Below are 19,264 nucleotides of genomic sequence, written 5' to 3'. Positions count from 1 at the left end.
TGTTTTCCTTCAGTAACTGTTCTATGTAGGTCTTAATTAAATTTGTTATTAGCCCAGTGGGCAGAAACACAAAGAAGTCTTCTGTACCCTGAGAGAATGCGAACACCCTGTATGTGCTCTGCAATATCAGTTGCTCTGCATTTCTTACCAGCATGAAAATGCCTGTGACAGATGTTAAATAACTGAGGAATGTCAACATACCAGCAGGAGGGCAATACATCATTCACTGGTGTCTGATAATAGCAGCAAACTATTTGAACTCAGGTTACAAAGATTATCTTGATTGTTGCAACATCTGAAGCCTTTCATTGTGAGTTTTATTGCACGCAAAAATGCAACTGAAAGAGAAAAAAGGAAAGGAAAAAAAAAGTTCAGAGGAGAAGCATGATTGCTGCAAAACTATCCTAACTTGTTGCTTCCTAACTGGCAACTGAAGCAACTCCCACGATAAATGGTATTAGACAGATTCAGAGTTGGAGAAAATCAAAGGTGACTGTCACAAATGGACTTTTCATCAACTGTAAGTGGAAATAAATTTATGGGAATCTCTAGCACACATAAAAATGCAATAAGCACAACATGTCACTTTATTTATCAGTGCAGTATGCCTTATTGAAGTAATATAATCAGCATTGTAAGACTTTCCTACTTCCTGCAGCAAGGAAACACCTGCTGGTCCTCCGTTTTCACTGAATGGTGAAATTCTTATTATTGACGTTAGAAGGCAGCTCCTAAATTTTAGCTGAGTAGTGAGGAAATTTGTTCTTGTTTCCAAATAGGTGTGTGTGAATTAGGCATGGATTTTAAATGTATTTGTATACATCCTAATATTTTAAACTGCACCATACTGAGAATCCAAAAGTGTTTTAGGATAATGGTTGTGTCCTACTGGAACTATGCTTCTACAGGAGAAATTACCTGTCTGTCTTAGTAGTATCCAAATTACAATGGCTCCATTGCTATCTGGCTTCCATTAATAAATGGACAATAAGTGGTAAATAATAAAATCACATTGACAAAAAATTTGAAACTAAGGTTTTGATGATAATGCCGTTGTAAGTAATAGCTAAGTCTTGACTATTGCTGTAAATAATTAGCTTTTTACTTAGTCTTTGGTTTTGGTTTTGAATGTTTAGTGCCAAAGAAAATTGTGCACATAACCTTTTTCCCATACATGCCAGATGCCAAACTTGGAGTACCAAGGGGAAGAAAAACTGTTTCCCATTCAAGTAAAAGTGAAACAGCAGCTTTTTGTTTTGTTTTGTTCTGTTTTTGTTTTTCCATGGATAGTGACACAGGTAGTTGTTATTCTTTTCTCTCTATTTTCTTCAAGTTATTCTCCTTTGATTTTTATCCTGCAGCTGAAAATGTGGAATTGTCTTCTGAGGTTACCATACGATTTCATGTCATACTCTGCTAGTTGAGGCAGTATTTATAGTGTTTTCTGGCTTACTTTTGTGCCATTTCAGTGAAGCTCCAATAATCTCTACCTGCAGCTCTTTATCATATTAAAACTGTGTTTCCCTTGATGACTTCAGAACGAGTCAGTTCTTTCACACCAAGCTATTTTGGGGGTTGTTTCTGGTGTGTCTGCTGTGAATGTAAAGAAAATCCTCATTTTTGTAGAGGCGTTCAGATGATGAAGCTTTTCCTGAATCTATAAAAACATTACAGTTAATTGTGTCAGATCAAATGTCGTCATTTTATTCCTTAGAGGTGAGGAAGATTGTGCTCTCCATTATCAGTGGAGGAGCCGCCCCACCTTCAAAGCACAGCACTGTCATTGCATTACTATTTTCTTTCATAAAGTTTCATGAATACCTTAGGTTTCTGGTCTTTCACTGATACTGATAATAAAGCAACAGCATAAGAAGCTGTGGATTGTGTCAAGAGCTTGATATGACAAGTTGTTTTTCCTTTCGTAAGTTTTTGGTGTTGTTTTTTTTTTAAGGGAGAAGAATAAACAGAAAACTTGCTCTGACTTACAAACATTGCCAGTGTAGCCCTGGGTTATTTTGGAGAAGAGTGCTGAAACTGCCACTAGTAGATGTACTTGGAGTCAGTTTGCAGAAGGAGGGTATAAATCGTAACATATCAGCTTCAAAAAAACAGACAGGGTTAGTCTAACTGCTCGAAGAAGCCTTCCAGCAACTGCTCAGAAATAGCTGCATTGTGGAACTGCTGAGAACTGCCCGCTGCTTGCTTTCCTCTGCATTTGTGTTAGGGAGAGATTCCATTACTTCTGGAGTCCTTGGCAAAATCTTCTAAGTAATCACAGACCTTTAGACGGATGCATGTTAATCTTCTTGATTGTGCTGTTGCCTGTAGTACTGGCCCCCCACTCTTGTGTCTCGCAAACAGACATGTCCACATGAATTTCCACTGAAAGGTGAAGTGTGTACATGTTAACGTTTTAATGTTTTTGTTTGCTTGTTAAAGATTTTATGCCTCTGTCATCAGTGTTAACAGTCTATGATCAAAACTGGAGAAAGGTATCTCAAATCACTCCTGCAATGAGCACTGGATGAATTCAGATAGGAGGGTTGCAGGGGGGGTTTACCCTGCTGATGGTTTGGGTGTTTACATGGTCTATGGCATATTAAAGATCCTGTCTATGCTACAAAGTAGGTTTAAAAGTATGGAATGTGGTTTGATGTAGGAGGGAAAAAATAGCTTGAATCTCAATTAGTTGTGGGATAATGAATTTATGTATTGAAAAGTCACAAAAGAGTTAACGAAGAGCACTGTTGCTTGAGAAAAGCAGGACAGATTGTGCTTTAAAAGAAGGCAGAAGGCACTATGTAGTAAAATGTGCTGGGAAGGAATGTCTGATGCCCTAGTTGAGCTTAATTCTTGGTTGGGAAACCTGTGTGCATGAGCAGAGAATGAAATACCGTGTTATGCTTTTACCAGCGCTAGCAGGTATTGGCAGATGAAGGCGTTACCGCGGTGTAGGAGCACATGCGGCGTATGCAGTGAAGTGGAAGTTCACACCCTGGCTGACCTCGGGGTAACTTATTCACCTTTGCATAACCCAGATTCGCTCGCTGAATGAGCATGGGTGTAAGCAAGTGCTTTTCATGCTTTGTTGAATTGAGGACTTAATGCCTTTTAACTGGTATCTTGCACTGGGGGAGCGAATTCTGGGAACTCTGGAGTATTTCCTTCACTTTGCATAAGAAAGCAATGGTTGATTTTTGGTTTTGTTCTTTGAAGTGTTTCTCTGCAGTTGAATTTTAATTTACACGTCTTTGAGATGCCAGAAAGGCCAGAGGAAAGGTTTCTGAGAATGAACCTGAAACCGTTTTAGAGTAATTTTTGCCCTCCCTCAGATTAGTTGCTTAAGAACTTGTTACATGTATCAGTTGACTGAACAGGGGCTAGAGGAGAATATACTAATCCACAACTACAGGAGGGTTTTAGCTGAATCCACTGAGGGAAAGCAATTTATTTGGCGTTGCAAATGGAGTGATAAAAGGGAGTTATAAAAGGAAAAGCCACTGTAAAGGTTATTGAATCCTTTCTGTTAGCAGCCAGCCGAAAGGAGTGGGAGAACTCTACCATTTGGAGCTGTAGAGCTAGGCTGGATGGCAGTGCAGGAGGTAATAATCCTGCTTTGTAATAAAGGTGAGCCTCGATAATGAGCATTACAATGCCATGTTGCACAGATGTGATGAAAAAGCAGTTGGGAATGTAGAAATCTTTACCAAGGACTCCTAAATAGGATCCGCCATCTCAGAGCCTTACGTTTGGATCCGGCCTGTTTGTTGTGCTTTATCTCTTGAGGAAGACTCTGAGATCAGAGGGAGAGCTTTAATTTTAAACTCCCTGCAGTGCTACCCCAAGTTCTCGCATTGTCAGCGTCAGTAGTGGTATTGGTGTCTTTTGCTGTTTGTGGTGCTGTTGTTTTCTTCCCCTGAAAGTATACTAAGTGAGAAGCCAATCTGTAGCGTGGCTTTATTAGTATTAGTGCAGATCTTATTTTCCTGAAGTTGCAGCTGTTTTCCCAGTGCTTGTGTGTTAGTCCTTGTTTCGCTTGGTGCAGTATGAACGTACCAACGTGCTGCTCACTTGCACGCATAGCAGGCTTCTTACAGTGCTTAGTATTCTGCAGTCAAAGTCACTCTGCTGAAGTGGTTGGGGTTTAATGACAGGATTGAGAGCTAACGCAGCCTCTTGGATTTTAGTAGTCAGCAACCAGATGAAAACGAGGGATCTTCACTTTGTTTCTGTCTTACCTGTGAGGTGTTTTAGCCTTGTGACTATTCAGTAATGCTTTCCTCTACTTACATGTACCTCTGTTTCCAGGTTGAAACTGGAGGAGAGAAGAAAAGAGTTGGTACAGAAACTTGAAGAAACTACAAAACTGACTACTTATTTGCATTCGCAACTTAGGAGGTGAGGCTGTACTGCATAATGTAAAACCTGGCTTCAGCAACAGTCTGGTGGACTTGGTTGTCTAAACTTCAGTCTTGGATTTTTCTCTTAGCTGGGGGCTGAACAAAATTTGTTTAATATTTAAGTAAGAAAATGCAAGTATAATAGTTTCAAGCATTTTGCCTCTGTGTGAACCTGGTGTACCTTCATATTTTTAGTAAATATTCAAGACCGGATTAGATGGATTATTTTTTTTGGTATTGTTTCTATAATTAAGCAGAGATACATTTTCTTGCTCCAGTGTAAATAAATAAACAAATTGTGAATTCTCTAATTGGTCAGATCTCCAAAATGCTGTCACTGAGGAGACAAAATTGTTTCTCAGGCATCTATGTAAAATGAGAAGTGCAGCCTTTGATCTGCATAATAACCGGAGAGGCTCAGTGCATACATGTGTACATGTAAATACTTGTGTGAATAGTTGGTTCTGATTTTATTCTTCAACACTGACTTGTGCCTTCTGTAGACAGAGAAGTACTCTCAGCAGGATATATTTTCCTCAGTCATTGTTTCAAAATATGACTCTGGGTTCATGAAATTCATAGTGATAACAAAGTAGTAATCAGTTACAGCAATTGTGAACTCAAACTCACTGCTCTGATGGGAATTCTAATATTTAACAGCTCATGTATTGTCCTGAGGAAGAGTTTTTCCCATTTCTGGACTGCGCTCTGGGCTACCAAACCATGTGTCCATTATGTTTATATGTATATTTATTTTCCTGAATTTGGTCAAACTCCTTATGTATCCCAGTGGGATACACCAGTCAAACAGCTGCATTAATGTTTGGGTACTGCTTTAAAAATCAAAATGGGTCTTTAAGAGGAAAAATGTTTTTAAGCATTTTTAAAGGTCCCCTCACAATAAGCCATACCATCCTATTTTGGCGGTCTAGGTTGGCTTAACTGTTTCAAACATCTCAGCCAGATCCTGTAAATTGCATCTTGATTGGTGATCAGTTAGAGAAACAGTCTTCTAGTCTTCTAAAAATCCACCACTACCACCCTTTTTTAATGTAGTTTGTAATCTTGTTTCTTTAAAAGGGGCTGCCTTGAATTATTTTTCCTGCTGTTTTTTCCCCATCAGAGTCCTCCTGAGCCAAGGCAGTGGCACCCAGTTTCTCTGGCTTGGCAGGGTTCCTTGTCTTCACTTATTAAGAGGAAAAGATTGCGTGTTATGGCCTGTGCCAAGCTTATGTATTTCCTGTGCGTGTGGAGTATCTTACAGACGCGAAAGTAGTTCTGCTGTGAGTCCTCTGCTTCTGAAAGCTGCCATTTCTCCCATGTGCTTCGGCAGAGAGCAGGCCGCATAAATTTCTCTGGAGGTGGCAGCAGTCTTCTGCTGTCATAAGCTTTCTTTTGCTGTGACATTGACCCCCATGAGCACCCACACCAGGGTCATTTGAGGGAGCAGAGCAGCTGAGAAAGCTGCTGTCACTGCCAGACCAGTTTGTCAAACGCTCAGCCTTCCCCGGAAGAAAAGGGGCCTTGGGAACAGGCCATAAGCTGTTTAAAGTGCACTGATGGTGTGCAGGTTGGGCATGCTGAGCTAAACCACGTATGATCGCATTAAAAAAATGCCCTGAGCAGCATTCAGTGTAAAAAATTGTTATGGTGCAGCTCCCAGTCAGTCTTATCTCTGCTCCTACTGTTTCTGCTGGTTCAGTTTAGTAACATCAGTGTACGTTTTTGTTCCTTCTTTGCAGCCTCTCAGCTAGCACGTTGTCTGTGTCTTCAGGGAGCAGTTTGGGATCGCTGGCATCCAGCCGGGGGTCTCTGAACACATCAAGCAGAGGGTCGCTAAACTCACTCAGCTCCACGGATCTCTACTATAACCCAGGCGATCAGATAACAGACTTGGACTATCAGTATAAACTTGACTTCATATTGCAAGAAAAAAGTGGTTATATTCCTTCGGGGCCTATCACTACTATTCATGAAAATGAAGTGGTCAGCTCCCATGGGAGACTGGGTTACAGTGACTCTCCTTCAGCTGCAGACCATCCCAAACTGAGTGAGCCTCCCAAATCCGTGACATCGCTGTCTTCCAGGTCCTCGCTGTCCTCGTTGTCCCCCCCAGGCTCCCCTTTGGTTTTAGAAGCTGCATTTTCTGTCTCGGCTCAAAATTCCCCTCTGCATCACCTCACTACAGACTTTGAAGACTGTGACCTTTCAGGTGATTTTGCAGGCATTAGTCTCTGTGAGAACCAAATGTTATTGGACTCTGAAGCCAGAGCAGGATCTCAGATTCCTACAGACGACAAAGATCTTAATGAAAGCATTAGGCAGCCTCTGCCTTCTCTACATGAAGGAAGTTTAGGTAATTAAAAAAAAATGTAATGTCAAATGTATACGTAACGTGAAGATTTCGAACTAACAGATGGCTTTTGAATAGAGAGATATCTCCTGTAACTGAGGAGTAGCTTGAACTAGTAGTAGTTTGTCGTTGTGGGCAGTAGTTCGGAGGGACACTACATAACTTCTAGCTTCAGGTGCAGAGAGCTGTGATCACCCCAATTCCATCTACATTTGTTCAACAGCTGTCTCAGAAGGGAAATTCATGTGTTACAGACTTTATAGCCTGAAAAATAACAGAAAAAATGAAAGCTGGATCTTGGAGGCAAGGTGTCCCTAGGTATTGACAGAACGTGTGGGGATAGGGCAAAAATACCTTGTGCTATTTCTTGGTAACTTGAAATCAGATGCTTTGTTTCTCACTGAAGGGTAAGTTACAAGCTGGCATCCTCAGTAAAAGAGATTTCTGGACTTAGACTTAGAATTTTTATGTGCATTTGAACCTACTGTCACCAAAAGATCTGCAGTTCATTTTGGATGTGAGCTGAGGGACAGGACAAGTTACCACGTGCCATGTAAGTTACAGTGAAACTCTCTGCCTGTTTTTAACATGGATTTCATAGCTTTCAGCTTTTTATCCACCTGCGAGTTAGAACAGAGCACCTAAGCTAGTCTAGGTTCCCCCTACAGTCTGTGGGTAACTTCCAGAAGGATGAGTCGTCCGATCCCAAAACTTGCTTCCCTGTAAGGAAGATGGATGAATTATCCTGTGAGTTATTGAGGTAACTAGGTAATATTAACTTTGAGATGGCAGAATTAGGTGTAATGAATTCCGCTCCTAGTCTGTAGTAAAGGCAGTGCAACACAGGGTTCTCATATTGTCACAGCCTTTGGCAGAGTCAGAACTTCAAAAATCCCAGCTGCCAGGAATCAAAGGCTTGTCCTTAGAGCACTGACTTTGCTGCCAGTTGTTGAGGTTGACAGTGTGTTGTGCTTTCTCTGCACGTTTATTTATTGACGTTTCCTAGTGTCATGCAGCGGATCCATTTTGCCAATGACGAACCGAAGGAGCCAGATTTCCTCTAGCACAAAGCATGAAAAAAAACACATGAAATGCATCTCATCAGCACCCGATATTCCCAGTTCTGCATTTTTGGGGCTGAGCTAATAGTGAAGTAGCTAACAGAGAAGTTTGGGTGTCTTAGAATTAAAATATGGCGTAGCTAGAGAGTGCATTGTCCAGATATGTTACCAAGTTTGAACTCTTGTGCCGGGAATTTGCCAGTTTGGAAAAAAAAAGTACCAGGACGTATAGATACAGACACATTTTAATGAGCAAATTATTATTATTTTTTAATATCAAGGAATTGTTGTCACAACTGGTGGTTTATTAGCTTAGCTTAGTGCAATATTTTAGTAATTTCCATATTGACCAGTGCAATTTCCATATTGACCATGCAGAAAACATGGAAACATGGAAAGAAATTGGAGGTGGGGAGGGAGAGGGAGTGCCATTTTGTCCTTTGTCTTTTCAATATAGTAGAACACAGTAGTTATTTTGTTTTTGAGCTATCTTACAGAACATGGAAAAAATAGTTAATTTCCCTGCCCATATTTCAGCAGCATATCCTTTCCAAACTACCAACTTTCTGTCTGTCTTTGCAATCTGGCTGCAATCCATCTGGTCTGAAAGCTGAATTTAAGACTGTTTGGAATTTGGGAACACAGGGCTGTGAGGAATCATTTTTTTTGGAAAAATAATGATTTAAAGAAATACATTTTTCAAAGGCATTATGTGGTTGTCTTTTTGAGGTTTTTGAGGACCTGTAATTCCGGATAATGTCAGGGTATCTTTTAAGTCTACAGGCAGTTATGATTTTAAAGTATAAATTCATCCTGGTATTCTTCACACTGATACTTTCTTACGTAGGGTCACATATATGATGTAAATTATTTTAAAATCTGCATTAAGACTGCCAAAACGAGCACTCAGATTCTGAAAAGCCAGAAATTAATTAATTAAGCTTCCTATACCACAGGTTTCCACAGTAAAATGGGCCTCATGGTGAGGCTTCAATACAACAGAAGTGAGGTGTGGAGCTGGGGTAGGTTCAGTGTTCCTACTCTAATTTCCCTCTTGGAGCTGCTGCAGTGGTGAATGGGAAGGTTTTCAGCAAACTCAGCTTGAGGCATAAAACCTGCACGGAAAATTTCAGCGTGATAGTACAAGTTTTACAAGACTACGAGTCTGAATACTACAGAATCTGAATTTGGGGGTAGACCAACAGCTGAAGACGGTGTAGGTAGTATTTTCATGTCGTAAGCTACTGTGGCTATTTAGATGCAGCGCTCACCACCTGCTGTCTGTCCCTGACTTTTCTCCACAGGTGAACCATACACACATTTGCCCCTCTGTACATGTCCCTGCTGTCAGAAACCAAGTTGGAATATCATGTAGTTCTTCCACAGTCAGTCTCTGTCATTGTCAAAGTCAATTCAGACTGCTGTGGTAATTCCTAAGGGTAATCAATAAATCATGTCATCACCTTCACCCCTTGTGGTGGGGGGGAAGGGGAAGAGCACTTCATCATCAAGGAAAAAGCATTCCTACTGCCATAAATAAAAGCACAAATGCAGCAATCAATCGTCTAATCTGAAGCCTTAAATTTTAAACATTTTAACAAGATGTAAAGTCATGATTCAGGTGGGGACGATAATGCATACCAACATCCTCACCGCTCGGCAGATAAAAGTACTGCACAGGTCCTTACCGTACCACACTGCAGAACGTGGCTTTCAGTGAGTGCTGCTGCCTCGCTCTGTGAGACTGGCACTTGAGTAGGAGCTGAAGATTAAAGGTGAGCAGTAGCTGATAGTAAAGACTTCATAAAATAAAATAAAAAATTGATGATAGTAAACTAGAGGGTGTTTTTCATTTCTAGTAGTTAAATTGCTGGGAAGAGGGCTTCTGTCTGACTTCTGAATATTTAATAAACAGTCGGCACTCAGTCACTTTGCATGTAGCTGAAGTGTTACAACAGTGCAGAATGTGAACATGGTAAATGCAGGTTCGAAGATCAGGATAATGGGAGTTAATAATGAAGATAATGAAGGATAATAACTAGCTCAACTGATACAGGTGATGATAGAAGCATGTATCTTTGGAAAGGAATAATAGTTGTACATTTTGAAGTTCATCAGTTTGGAAATATCCCCTAGACAGAATATGCAGTAACAGTAATAAAGTCTCAGAATGTTTAATGATGTGGAACAAAACTAGTCTGTGATACTCAGTTAAGGGTCACTGCTTGCAACTTGACGGCTTTCTAAGCTATGCACTTCTCTTTTCCTGACTGTTAATCTCTTGGACTAATTTTCCTTCTTCTTTCTTTTCATAGGTGTTGACTTACCAAGAAGAGCAGCTGGTCACCTGCTTGCAGAGAAAACAGCTTGTGTATCTGCTGCCGTGTCTGACGAGTCTGTAGCTGGAGATAGTGGTGTATATGAAGCTTCTGTGAAACAGTAGGTTTGAGAAATAATGCAAGCCTTCCCACCAAAAAATTACACATACCTATAAGCAGTTATGTAATATCAGCGTAGGGAGTTCAGACATTCTGTACAGGTTCTGCCATGTGGCTGTATTGGCACTGCTCAGAGTGACTTTTGTTACTTACTGTTTTGTATAACTCTTATGACTGCAAAGCATTTTGCTGGAATATTTTCTTTGTTAAAAAAGTGGGGATTGGAAAGATGAGAAGATCCCTAGTTGAAACATTAGTATAAAAATAATCCAAGCTAGGGTTTAATATTCACGCTTCACTGTGGTGGACAGCATGCAAGAAGAAAAGTATTTGCTATCAGTGCTTTTTGACAAGACATGACTTCCATGGGATTCTTCACACTTGTTTATATGGTATTTTCACTCTTCTAGCAGCAAGAAGAATAAACTTTAGACTGGATAACAGAAGACTGTTGCGAACTGTGAGAGAAACTAAAATCTTTATTTTCTATCTCAGTGTTGGCAAGTTCTTGACATTATGAATTTTTTGTCCTTTGAGTATTCTGAGGGCTATTTTTGCATGATGCTTACAAAGATGTAGATGCATGTCTTCTGTTGCCAGGCTAAATGCTTTTTTATTAGGACAGATGAAGGTGCATTATGGTATCATAAATGGGCTTTATTGGCCTCTGGTAAAGGTATTTCTACTTGTGCAGTCTTTCACAAATTAAAAGGTAACAAAAATGGATTTCACTAAACAGAAAAGCACAAATAAAAAAAGGATTTGACATGAAGTATTACAATGGCCATTCCATCTCAGCGTAGATCATGGACCCATACTTCACCTTGAATTCTGAATCCTAGTATTAGTTTGCTCCCTCTGTTCAGTTCGACCTAAAGCAATTTCGTACACTGAAGTAAAGTTCTGTGTATAAAAAGGACAGCACTACTTCTTTCAGAAAGCATTTCCTTGCTGTACGGGTGATGGAGCACTGGAATAGGTTGCCCAGAGAGGTAGCAGAGTTCTTCCTTCGAAGTGGTAGTGGAGACTTGCTTCCTTCTTTGAAGATCTTGGAGATCTTCAAAGCTGCCTGGATATGGTCCTGGGCTGTCTGCTGTAGGTGCCTGAGCAGGGGGATTGGACCAGATGACCTTGAGGGCCCTTCCAGCCTCAACCACTCTGTGAAAATTCAGCCTTCACTTGACAAAGCGACTGCAATTGTTTGGTTTGATTCACTAGTCATTGGTGTCTTTCCACTTCCAGTTCTGAGCCACTGTGATCAGAATTTGCCTTCTGCTCTGGTTATAAGCACAGTGGGTAGAAATGAACAACCACTGGACCAAAAGCCATGGATGTTCTGTGAAGCTCTTTAGTTGTCCTCTCCAGTGACTGGAAGGATAGCTGAAAACAGAACCAATTCTTGTTTTTTCCCTGCTATTACTCAGGAAGAGAGAAGAAGAGACGGTTGCATCCACTAAGCCTGTACACAAAAGCAAACCATTGCCATTTGTGCACGCTAAGATTTACAGACACTAGGTTTTCTGTGATAGCTCCAGGTGTGGACGTTCTTAATTCTTACTGAGTAGGAAGTAGTGAAGAGGTAATAAGTGCCTCTGTGTGATTCGCTTATGTTTAGTAGAAGTATCTTTATGAGCACTCTGTATGGAATAACTTAAAATTTCTCGGTGTGCTCCTGAAGTTACAGTACAGTGATTTCCTTTGTATAGACCAGTCCTTTGTGTTGAGTCATTTAAGGCAGGGGAGGAAATAAATACACCCTATCATATTAGCCAGCTGCTAGGAAATGACTAGTAAAGGGAAACCTCTAAATGCAGAGTCTTAAAATAACCCTGTCATGTCTTGGTAACATATGGGATATCTGTATCATTCTCCACATTTCCTATTTTGACTACCGTTTAGTGATCCCAACGGTCTGTTTTTAAAAATAATTGAAACATATTAATACCACATCCTCATTGAAACCTCACAGAAAATGACTGGATTTTTTTTGCCACACTGATTCTCTGTAATTCCATTCTGTACTAGTTGCTCTTCAGCTACAAGGATTGAGTCCTTTTGGTTCTTTGAATGGCTTTGAAAACAGGCTCAGAAGAAAGATCTTTCTTGTTTGCACAGAAACCTCTTCATTATAGAGTTCCTCTTAAATGTTCTCTGAAGCAGTATTTCATATGCAGCATACATGTGGTCTGGTGCTTATTAGAAACCTTAATTTCCAATTTTGTGTTCAGGGGGATAAAGAAGTACTAAACATATATAAAAAGTCATCAGTTTTTCTCTTGCCTTTTAGTCTGGCCTGCCTCAGTAATCAGCATAAGGCCTTTCCAGCTCATTACTGGAGTTGTCAAAACATCCAGGCACCAACTATCTTAAAACAGGAGTTGCTATTATGTAGGCCATGAAATTCTCATTTGGAGTGCATGCTGCAATTAAATCAGCCTGTTTAGGAGAATATATACACGTTCTGTGTGTGCGTACGTCAATTATTGCTGAAATCTAAGTACAGTTTTCCTAACAATTGAGTATTTGCTTGTTTGCCCTAGACCAAACGAAACCGAGGACATTGTATATAGTGAAGATGATGCAGCAACTCTCGAGGCTGCCCAGGTACAAATAGGACTCAGGTGAGTGACCAGCAAAGGGATTATTTCTCTTCCTATGTAAATGTAAATGTTGAGCTTTCCTCATATTGTCCTTTCTTTAACAGATATGACCACAGCAATTCAAGTTTTGTGATAATCATAGTCCAGCTCAGAAATCTTCCAGCGTTTTCTGTCCCCCTTGGCTCTAAAGTGTAAGTCAAACAATCACTGAGCAGTAGTGTTGAAATATGAGAGTATAATAATACACTGTGTACATTTTCCAAAGGAATGGATTGATTTACTGCTTAAGAACACTAAAATACGTATAAAACATTTCTAACCATAGTAGTACTTAGCTTTTACAGATTGTATCAATGCTGCAGGAAAAAGAAGTTACCAGAAAATTTGCACATTAAAGTGGAATAATTAATATTTGTGTCAGGGGCATTTATGATCACCTGGGAAGATAGAGGTTTGTCACAGCAAAATCTGAGGCATTGATTGACATTTAAACTTTTTTTTTAAATTAAAATGAAAGTAAGCACTCAACAAAGCCAGTGAGCACTTCATCTTTTATTTGTCTGTTTACCCATCATTTTGGCCTGATGCCAATAAATTGGCTAACAAATATTGAAAGAATGCTCCAGTGAACCATCTTTTAAACACAATTTTAATATACTCTATCTACTATTCCTACTTCTTTTCTGAACGTTTCCTAACTGTATTACTTAATCTACTAAAACGGCTACTTTCAGTAGACCATACAAATTGCTCAGCTACACTTACGTGAATACCACAGCAGCATTACTGAAATTACATTACACTGCCACTTAACTTTGGGATTGGTTTGTCAAAAGGCTGTACGCCTGCTCTCCAGGCTTGATAGCCAAACAACTTAGATCTTACTCTTTACCCCAAGAAGCTGAACATAATTGGGGAATAAAAGATATGCCTAAATTCAGAAAGCAAAATCAAACTTTTCCCAGACCTAATTTCTTCTGTTTCACTTCATGTAAAACTAAATTTTTAATAATACTAACAGTATGTATAAAATCACTACCAAAAGATACAGTAATACTGCTGTAACTCTGGGGAGATTTTTTTTTCTCAGAAAGTTTTTTGCAGAATACTTTTCCTTGGCCCACTTGTTCTTCTTGCTTTAGCTAGCTTCATTGCATTCTATTCTACAGTGAGTATTAATAATATTTAAAGCCAATACCAGAAACAGGTTAGTAGGCACAGAGAAGATGCAAAACAATTACTGGTGCTCTATTCATGTGTATGAGGTGCTGTGCACTAGGTAAATAACATCAACAAATTGCATTAGGAATGTCTTCACTCCATCAAATCACCATTAAAGTGAGACTTTCAAGTTAGGTGTTAACTACCTTTATTCACACAGTATCCATCCATATTTGTTAAATAAATAGAATGTGGCTGCCTAACAATTTCAAGACATTTCCTGAACTGAAGTTCAGGCTTTCAGGCCGCATTCTTTTAAGTCTCACTTCACGTCTTACGAATTAGTCTTAAGCAGCTATGGCCCTAACTATTTTCTTCCTCATTTTTCTTAGTTTTCTATTTTCTTTGAAGTTTTTGTATCGTTTGCTTTTTTAAAAGATTAAAGGACATGTTGCTGCTTTTCAGTGCTGCTCACATTGTTCTAAGACTTTAGTTTTTACCTCTACATTTTTTTTTTTTTTTTGTAACTAACGTTAAGATCATGTTTCCTCCTGTCTGGGGCATGGTCTTCACTGTTCCCAGTACTACACCAGAGGATAAATTTGGATAGAGCCAGAAATAGCTACCTCTTTTGCTACTACCATCCCAGTTGCAGACATTCCTTTTGGGGAAATGCTTGTGCAAGGCATGGGGTGGGGGGGTAGTTTTTCGGCCCCTTCTCTCTTTTTCACCTATTTGATTCCACCTCTGATTTGCTGCTGTTTGATTTTCTTGGCATGCAGTCCTTTAGATAGTGGGGTCAACTTCTATCACACATCGCCAGCAAGTGCTAGTTTAAATACAGGTAAAGGTTTTGTTTTGTTTCCGGCAGGTATATTAGAGTAGCAGTACTTCCATCCTCAACCGATATCAGCTGTCTGTTCCGCACAAAAGTTCATCCGGCCATGGAGACCATTTTATTCAACGAGATATTCAGAGTGGCCATTTCCCAAGTAACACTGCTCCAGAAGACGCTGAGAATAGACGTTTGTGCTGTCAGTAGAAGTCGTCGGGAGGAGTGCTTGGTATGCAGGTTTACTTCTGGCTTTTTTTGGCATGCATTTGTTTATTGTGTCTCCTCTAATTTTTGATGGTCAGGGCCACTGAAATTTCACAGTACTTGCTTCAGATTTTTTTTTCCTATTCATGCTTATTGATTTAATACTTGAAATACTGCCTTTCTCTGAAATTCCAGATACACGATCTAAGCCTGGATGGGTGTTTTAGGAGGTGTTTTGATAATTCTAACACTGCATTACCTTAAGCCTTTAGCTATAGACTGGTACTGCAGCTTTGCAGTTTTAGATATTAAAATAATCACAAATTTAATGCAACATTACTTTAACACTAGATTGTAAAAAGCTGAATGAGAGGCACAATAAATCCAAAAAAATCATTGTGAACCCTACTTATCAAAACTTGTCACAAAGAACAAAATTAAGCTAAATAAAGTTTTGCACATTGTTGTAGGTTATATTAAGTCCACTTTTTTAGCCTTTGTGATCTGTAGAAATAATAATAAGGCATAACATTCATAGAACAGCCTATTTCAAACTGGCTTTCTTGTATTCTGTTGTTAATTGTGGTCATTGCCTGATCAGTGAAGCTTCATTTACTTTCAGATTGCTTTTGCACTTTCTGGTGCAAATCAGCTTACTTTTTCACCACAAGTCTGTCTTAGTAGCACAGTGAGATTTTTAGTTAAAACACCCTGAAGAGATGCTGGATTTCTGTAAGGGTTCATCAGACCAGATTACTGGGAATGGCCTCTCACTTTCAAAAATGCAGAAGTTAACTTAGCTCCTGGGGGATGCTTTGGCCTTTCTCAGTGTGTTAGCAGACTGAACTCATCAGCTTGACTGATGTGAAGAAAACCAAGAGGTTTCCCCTCAGGTGAAGGAACAGTCAAAGAACAAAAATGCAACAGAATGGAGGATTCAAAGGTGAAGGAAAAAAAACCAACAATAAAAAACAACGAACCAAAAGACACAAGGGCTAATCACAGGATCAAATGAAAGACTTGGGAATATGACTCCTAGCAGAAAGCCCCGGGCAACATGACCAGAGTCTTGGCAAGAGCTATGTACTTAGCCCAGTAGCTGTGAGGATGATTTGTTTTGCCAAAGAACGAAGGGTTGTAATCTCCAAGGCACAGACCCAAACCAAGTATTTTATAATTTCCCAGAGTGCCAACTCAGTGGATGTTAGTGCTTGTCCAAATGAAAGGGTTTCTTAATCTCCTTTATATAGTGTCTTTTCATCTGCTTCCTCACTGGTTAGAGCAAACAAGGTCATCCATTATTGTTTGCTGTATTGATGATTTTTGTGGTGAAATAACTGAAAAAAATTGACTGAAACTTGCTGCTCCACGAGTTGACGCTGCAGGTTTCACTGACACAGTTTTCCTTTATTGAATGCTATAGGAAGCAGGCGTGTGTTATGTTGATAGAAAGGGATTTGTGTGCATGCATGTGGGGAGAAATTCCATATACTGAAACAAAAGACAGCAAAATGGACAGTGTGGGCCTTCCCATGTACTTCTCTTTATTTTGTTTAATTAGAAAGGGAGGGAAATAGAAAAATTGTACAGTTAAAAAGAAAATTAAGATCCATGTCAAATTTGTGCTGCCTAATTTACCTGATAAATTCTGTAGAATTTATTTTCAGCTGTCTTGCAGGAAAATGACAGATTTAAACTTCTTTCTTTCCCTTTATTTTTGTGCAGGCTGGAACTCAGATCAGTCTGGCAGATTTATCGTTTTCTGATGAGACTTGTACTCTGTGGTACAACCTTTTGCCTTGCAAGCAAATTCCTGGCAAAAAAAACAAGGAACAGAATGAAGAATCCATGTTTCTGTTAAGCAAGCAGCCTTCGGACTCATTGGACTTGGTGAGTGATGTGTTGGCTATTACTGTAATAACAAGGAAAAAAGCCAGAGACTCTACTTGTCATTGCGCTATGATTATGTGCGTATTAATTGTCCTCCCCCAAGACCCAGTCTTGCAGTTTTGTTCATATTGACTTTTTGTGTGAGTGAGTCTTATATGGTGTTACAAACCTGCTGCTAAGTGTGGCTAGGGATGAGGCTTCGTAGTGGATTACAAAATTGCACTCCAGTTCACAACACTTGAGCCGTTTCTTCTTGAAAATAATCTTAACAAAGCTTTTATTAACTTTACCATTGACTTTCATATGCGTGTATTAAAAATTGCTATTTATTATTTGAATTTGTGTGCTTAAAAAAAACCATTTATGCAAAACACTTGCCAATTTTTTCTAGTTAAATAAGCTTTTCTGCTTCAATGCCTCCTTAAAAGAACTACATTTAAAATGTGACTCTAAAGAGCAATGTGTTTTTTTTTTACCTAGTGATATTACAAGTATGAGGGGAAAAGAGAGACAAGGTATTACAGGATGACAGAAATATATTTGATTCCATGACCATTTTACAAATAATCTACTTTTGATTGAGATTTATTAGTTAATGTGCTATACAATGACAATTCAAACCCCTTGTATTTGTGATCTAAGTTGCATTTTTGCTGGCACCAGGGAGCACCAGGGTAATACAGCTCTTGTGGGAGTTGTGATATTAATTTTTGCTTATGTTATATATCACTCAGTTCTGTTTTTTCCTCTCGTTCCTTGTAAGCAGGATGCTGTGTCAGCTCTCCTGGAGAGGACATCTGCTGAGCTGGAAGCAGTAGAACAAGAGCTGGCTGAAGATGAGGAGGAGGAGGATGAACAGGAGCAAAGGGGCTCTGAGGAAGACTGGTAAAGCCACTTTTTTCCCCTTACTGTTCAGGCCTGCATCTGCTCCTTCTCCCTATCCTTAGACAAACAAAAGGGCTGTACTTCCAGAGGAGATGTCAGTGAGGGGACCCTCATTCTCCTTTGTGATCAATTCATTCACCTTCTTTTAGGTTTACAGCGTCTTGGCTGCTCTGTTAACTCCCATTGCCAGTGCCCCTCCGTGCACGTCTTCCTGTGAACCCATCTGGGGTGTCTAAGCCACTGGAGGTGTACTAAATGTGTCATATTAAGTGTTAGTTGCAGTAATAGGATTTGAAGGGAGACCTGCTGCCCAACAGAGTCAGCGTGTAGGTGCTTCCACCGATCATCTTCTTTTCGAATAAGCTGTGAACTTTTTGTGACCAAAGTCCTTCAATGTTACCAGCATGCAGCTATAGTATATGGCACAGTGTTATCGTAATGATCCTGAAGGTGACCTGTAGTAGAGCTTGCTGGGTTTTACTGGTGCATATAATGAAAAGTGCTTTCATGTGAACTTCTTGGAACCATTTCAGTGATACTCATTTTCCCTGTCAGGAAAACGCATACATTATACATGGGTGAAGGCCTTCCAATATCTTTATGGTGGATATGGTGGGCTTTATCACTTCAAGAATAAACCTGGGCTACTTTTGTTTGTACAGGTTAGAAATGCTCGTAGAAGCATCTGATGAAATTGTTGACGAAGAGGAAGATGGCATTAAGCTGGCAGTAGAAGGCAGCTGTGCTGATGACATGGGGTTATTCATTGATGCAGCAGAAACGGAGGAAGACAAGGACAGAGAGAACAATGATGAGGGCCATGAAAGCCAGCAAGCTGCGGTAATACTAACACTGGTGAGTATCTTGGAATATGCATTCCTGTGGTATCTTGCTATGTCTGTAGACCTGTTTCTGAGCAGTTAATCTAGAAATCTGTCACACCTGAGCATTCACAATTTGATGTGGCATTTGCTGTAGGACTTGTATGTACTTTTAACAAAACTGGTGTGGTCTCTTCTGAACCATACAGAAGGCATTTAACAGATATGCTACCCAGAGCTTTTAAGTTAAAGACGATTAATTAAAAATGTCAATCTTCACCTTTTCTTTTTTTGTTGCACAGTGAGAATATTTAAGGTACAGGTGCAGTTCAGTAGTTAAAATATTTCTGCATGCCCATTCATTGTTGCCTATTTTCTTCTGATTTATGTGCTCTGTTTCCCTTCTAATAAATAGGGGGAGAAACAGAACAGGGGTCAAGATCTCTAAACCAATGAGGGGATTTCATTATTTCTTCTCTTTATATTAGGGCATGAAATACAAAAACTGCTTTGCAGGGCAGATGCAGAAAGACTAATTTAACATAAAATTCCAAAATGTACATTAAACTGTGTACTGTTGAACCACTCACACACTGCACATAACAAATTCCACGTT

The 19,264-nt window shown here is 39.6% G+C and overlaps 1 protein-coding gene and 1 long non-coding RNA gene across 10 annotated transcripts in view; one reads left to right on the top strand and one right to left on the bottom strand.

Moving 5' to 3' along the window:
• WWC2 (WW and C2 domain containing 2) overlaps positions 1 to 19,264 on the top strand; it is a 99,368-nt gene that overhangs the window by 64,478 nt on the left and 15,626 nt on the right. For 5 of the 9 annotated variants that reach the window (XR_013950335.1, XR_013950337.1, XM_080589634.1 and 2 more), the window contains 9 exons: positions 4,309 to 4,398; positions 6,143 to 6,756; positions 10,130 to 10,253; positions 12,793 to 12,873; positions 12,957 to 13,043; positions 14,885 to 15,077; positions 16,778 to 16,942; positions 17,709 to 17,827; positions 18,490 to 18,682. Coding sequence is in view for 5 of the 9 variants with exons in the window: in XM_080589634.1 (XP_080445760.1) it covers positions 4,309 to 4,398; positions 6,143 to 6,756; positions 10,130 to 10,253; positions 12,793 to 12,873; positions 12,957 to 13,043; positions 14,885 to 15,077; positions 16,778 to 16,942; positions 17,709 to 17,827; positions 18,490 to 18,682 (1,666 nt within the window). In the remaining 4 variants the exon portion in view is untranslated. The remainder of the gene's footprint in view (positions 1 to 4,308; positions 4,399 to 6,142; positions 6,757 to 10,129; positions 10,254 to 12,792; positions 12,874 to 12,956; positions 13,044 to 14,884; positions 15,078 to 16,777; positions 16,943 to 17,708; positions 17,828 to 18,489; positions 18,683 to 19,264) is intronic. The other 4 variants (XR_013950334.1, XR_013950336.1, XM_080589637.1 and 1 more) reach the window with 1 other exon arrangement.
• On the bottom strand, positions 47 to 16,782 carry LOC308194164. Its single transcript, XR_013950352.1, has 2 exons — positions 16,691 to 16,782; positions 47 to 338 (listed from the first exon to the last, which is right to left on the bottom strand). It is a non-coding gene; the product is annotated as an uncharacterized lncRNA (long non-coding RNA).

The sequence above is a fragment of the Anser brachyrhynchus genome (genome assembly GCF_964034855.1).
Source record: "Anser brachyrhynchus genome assembly, chromosome: 4".
NCBI lineage: Eukaryota > Metazoa > Chordata > Aves > Anseriformes > Anatidae > Anser > Anser brachyrhynchus.
This window is presented reverse-complemented; position numbering and strand designations above follow the sequence as displayed.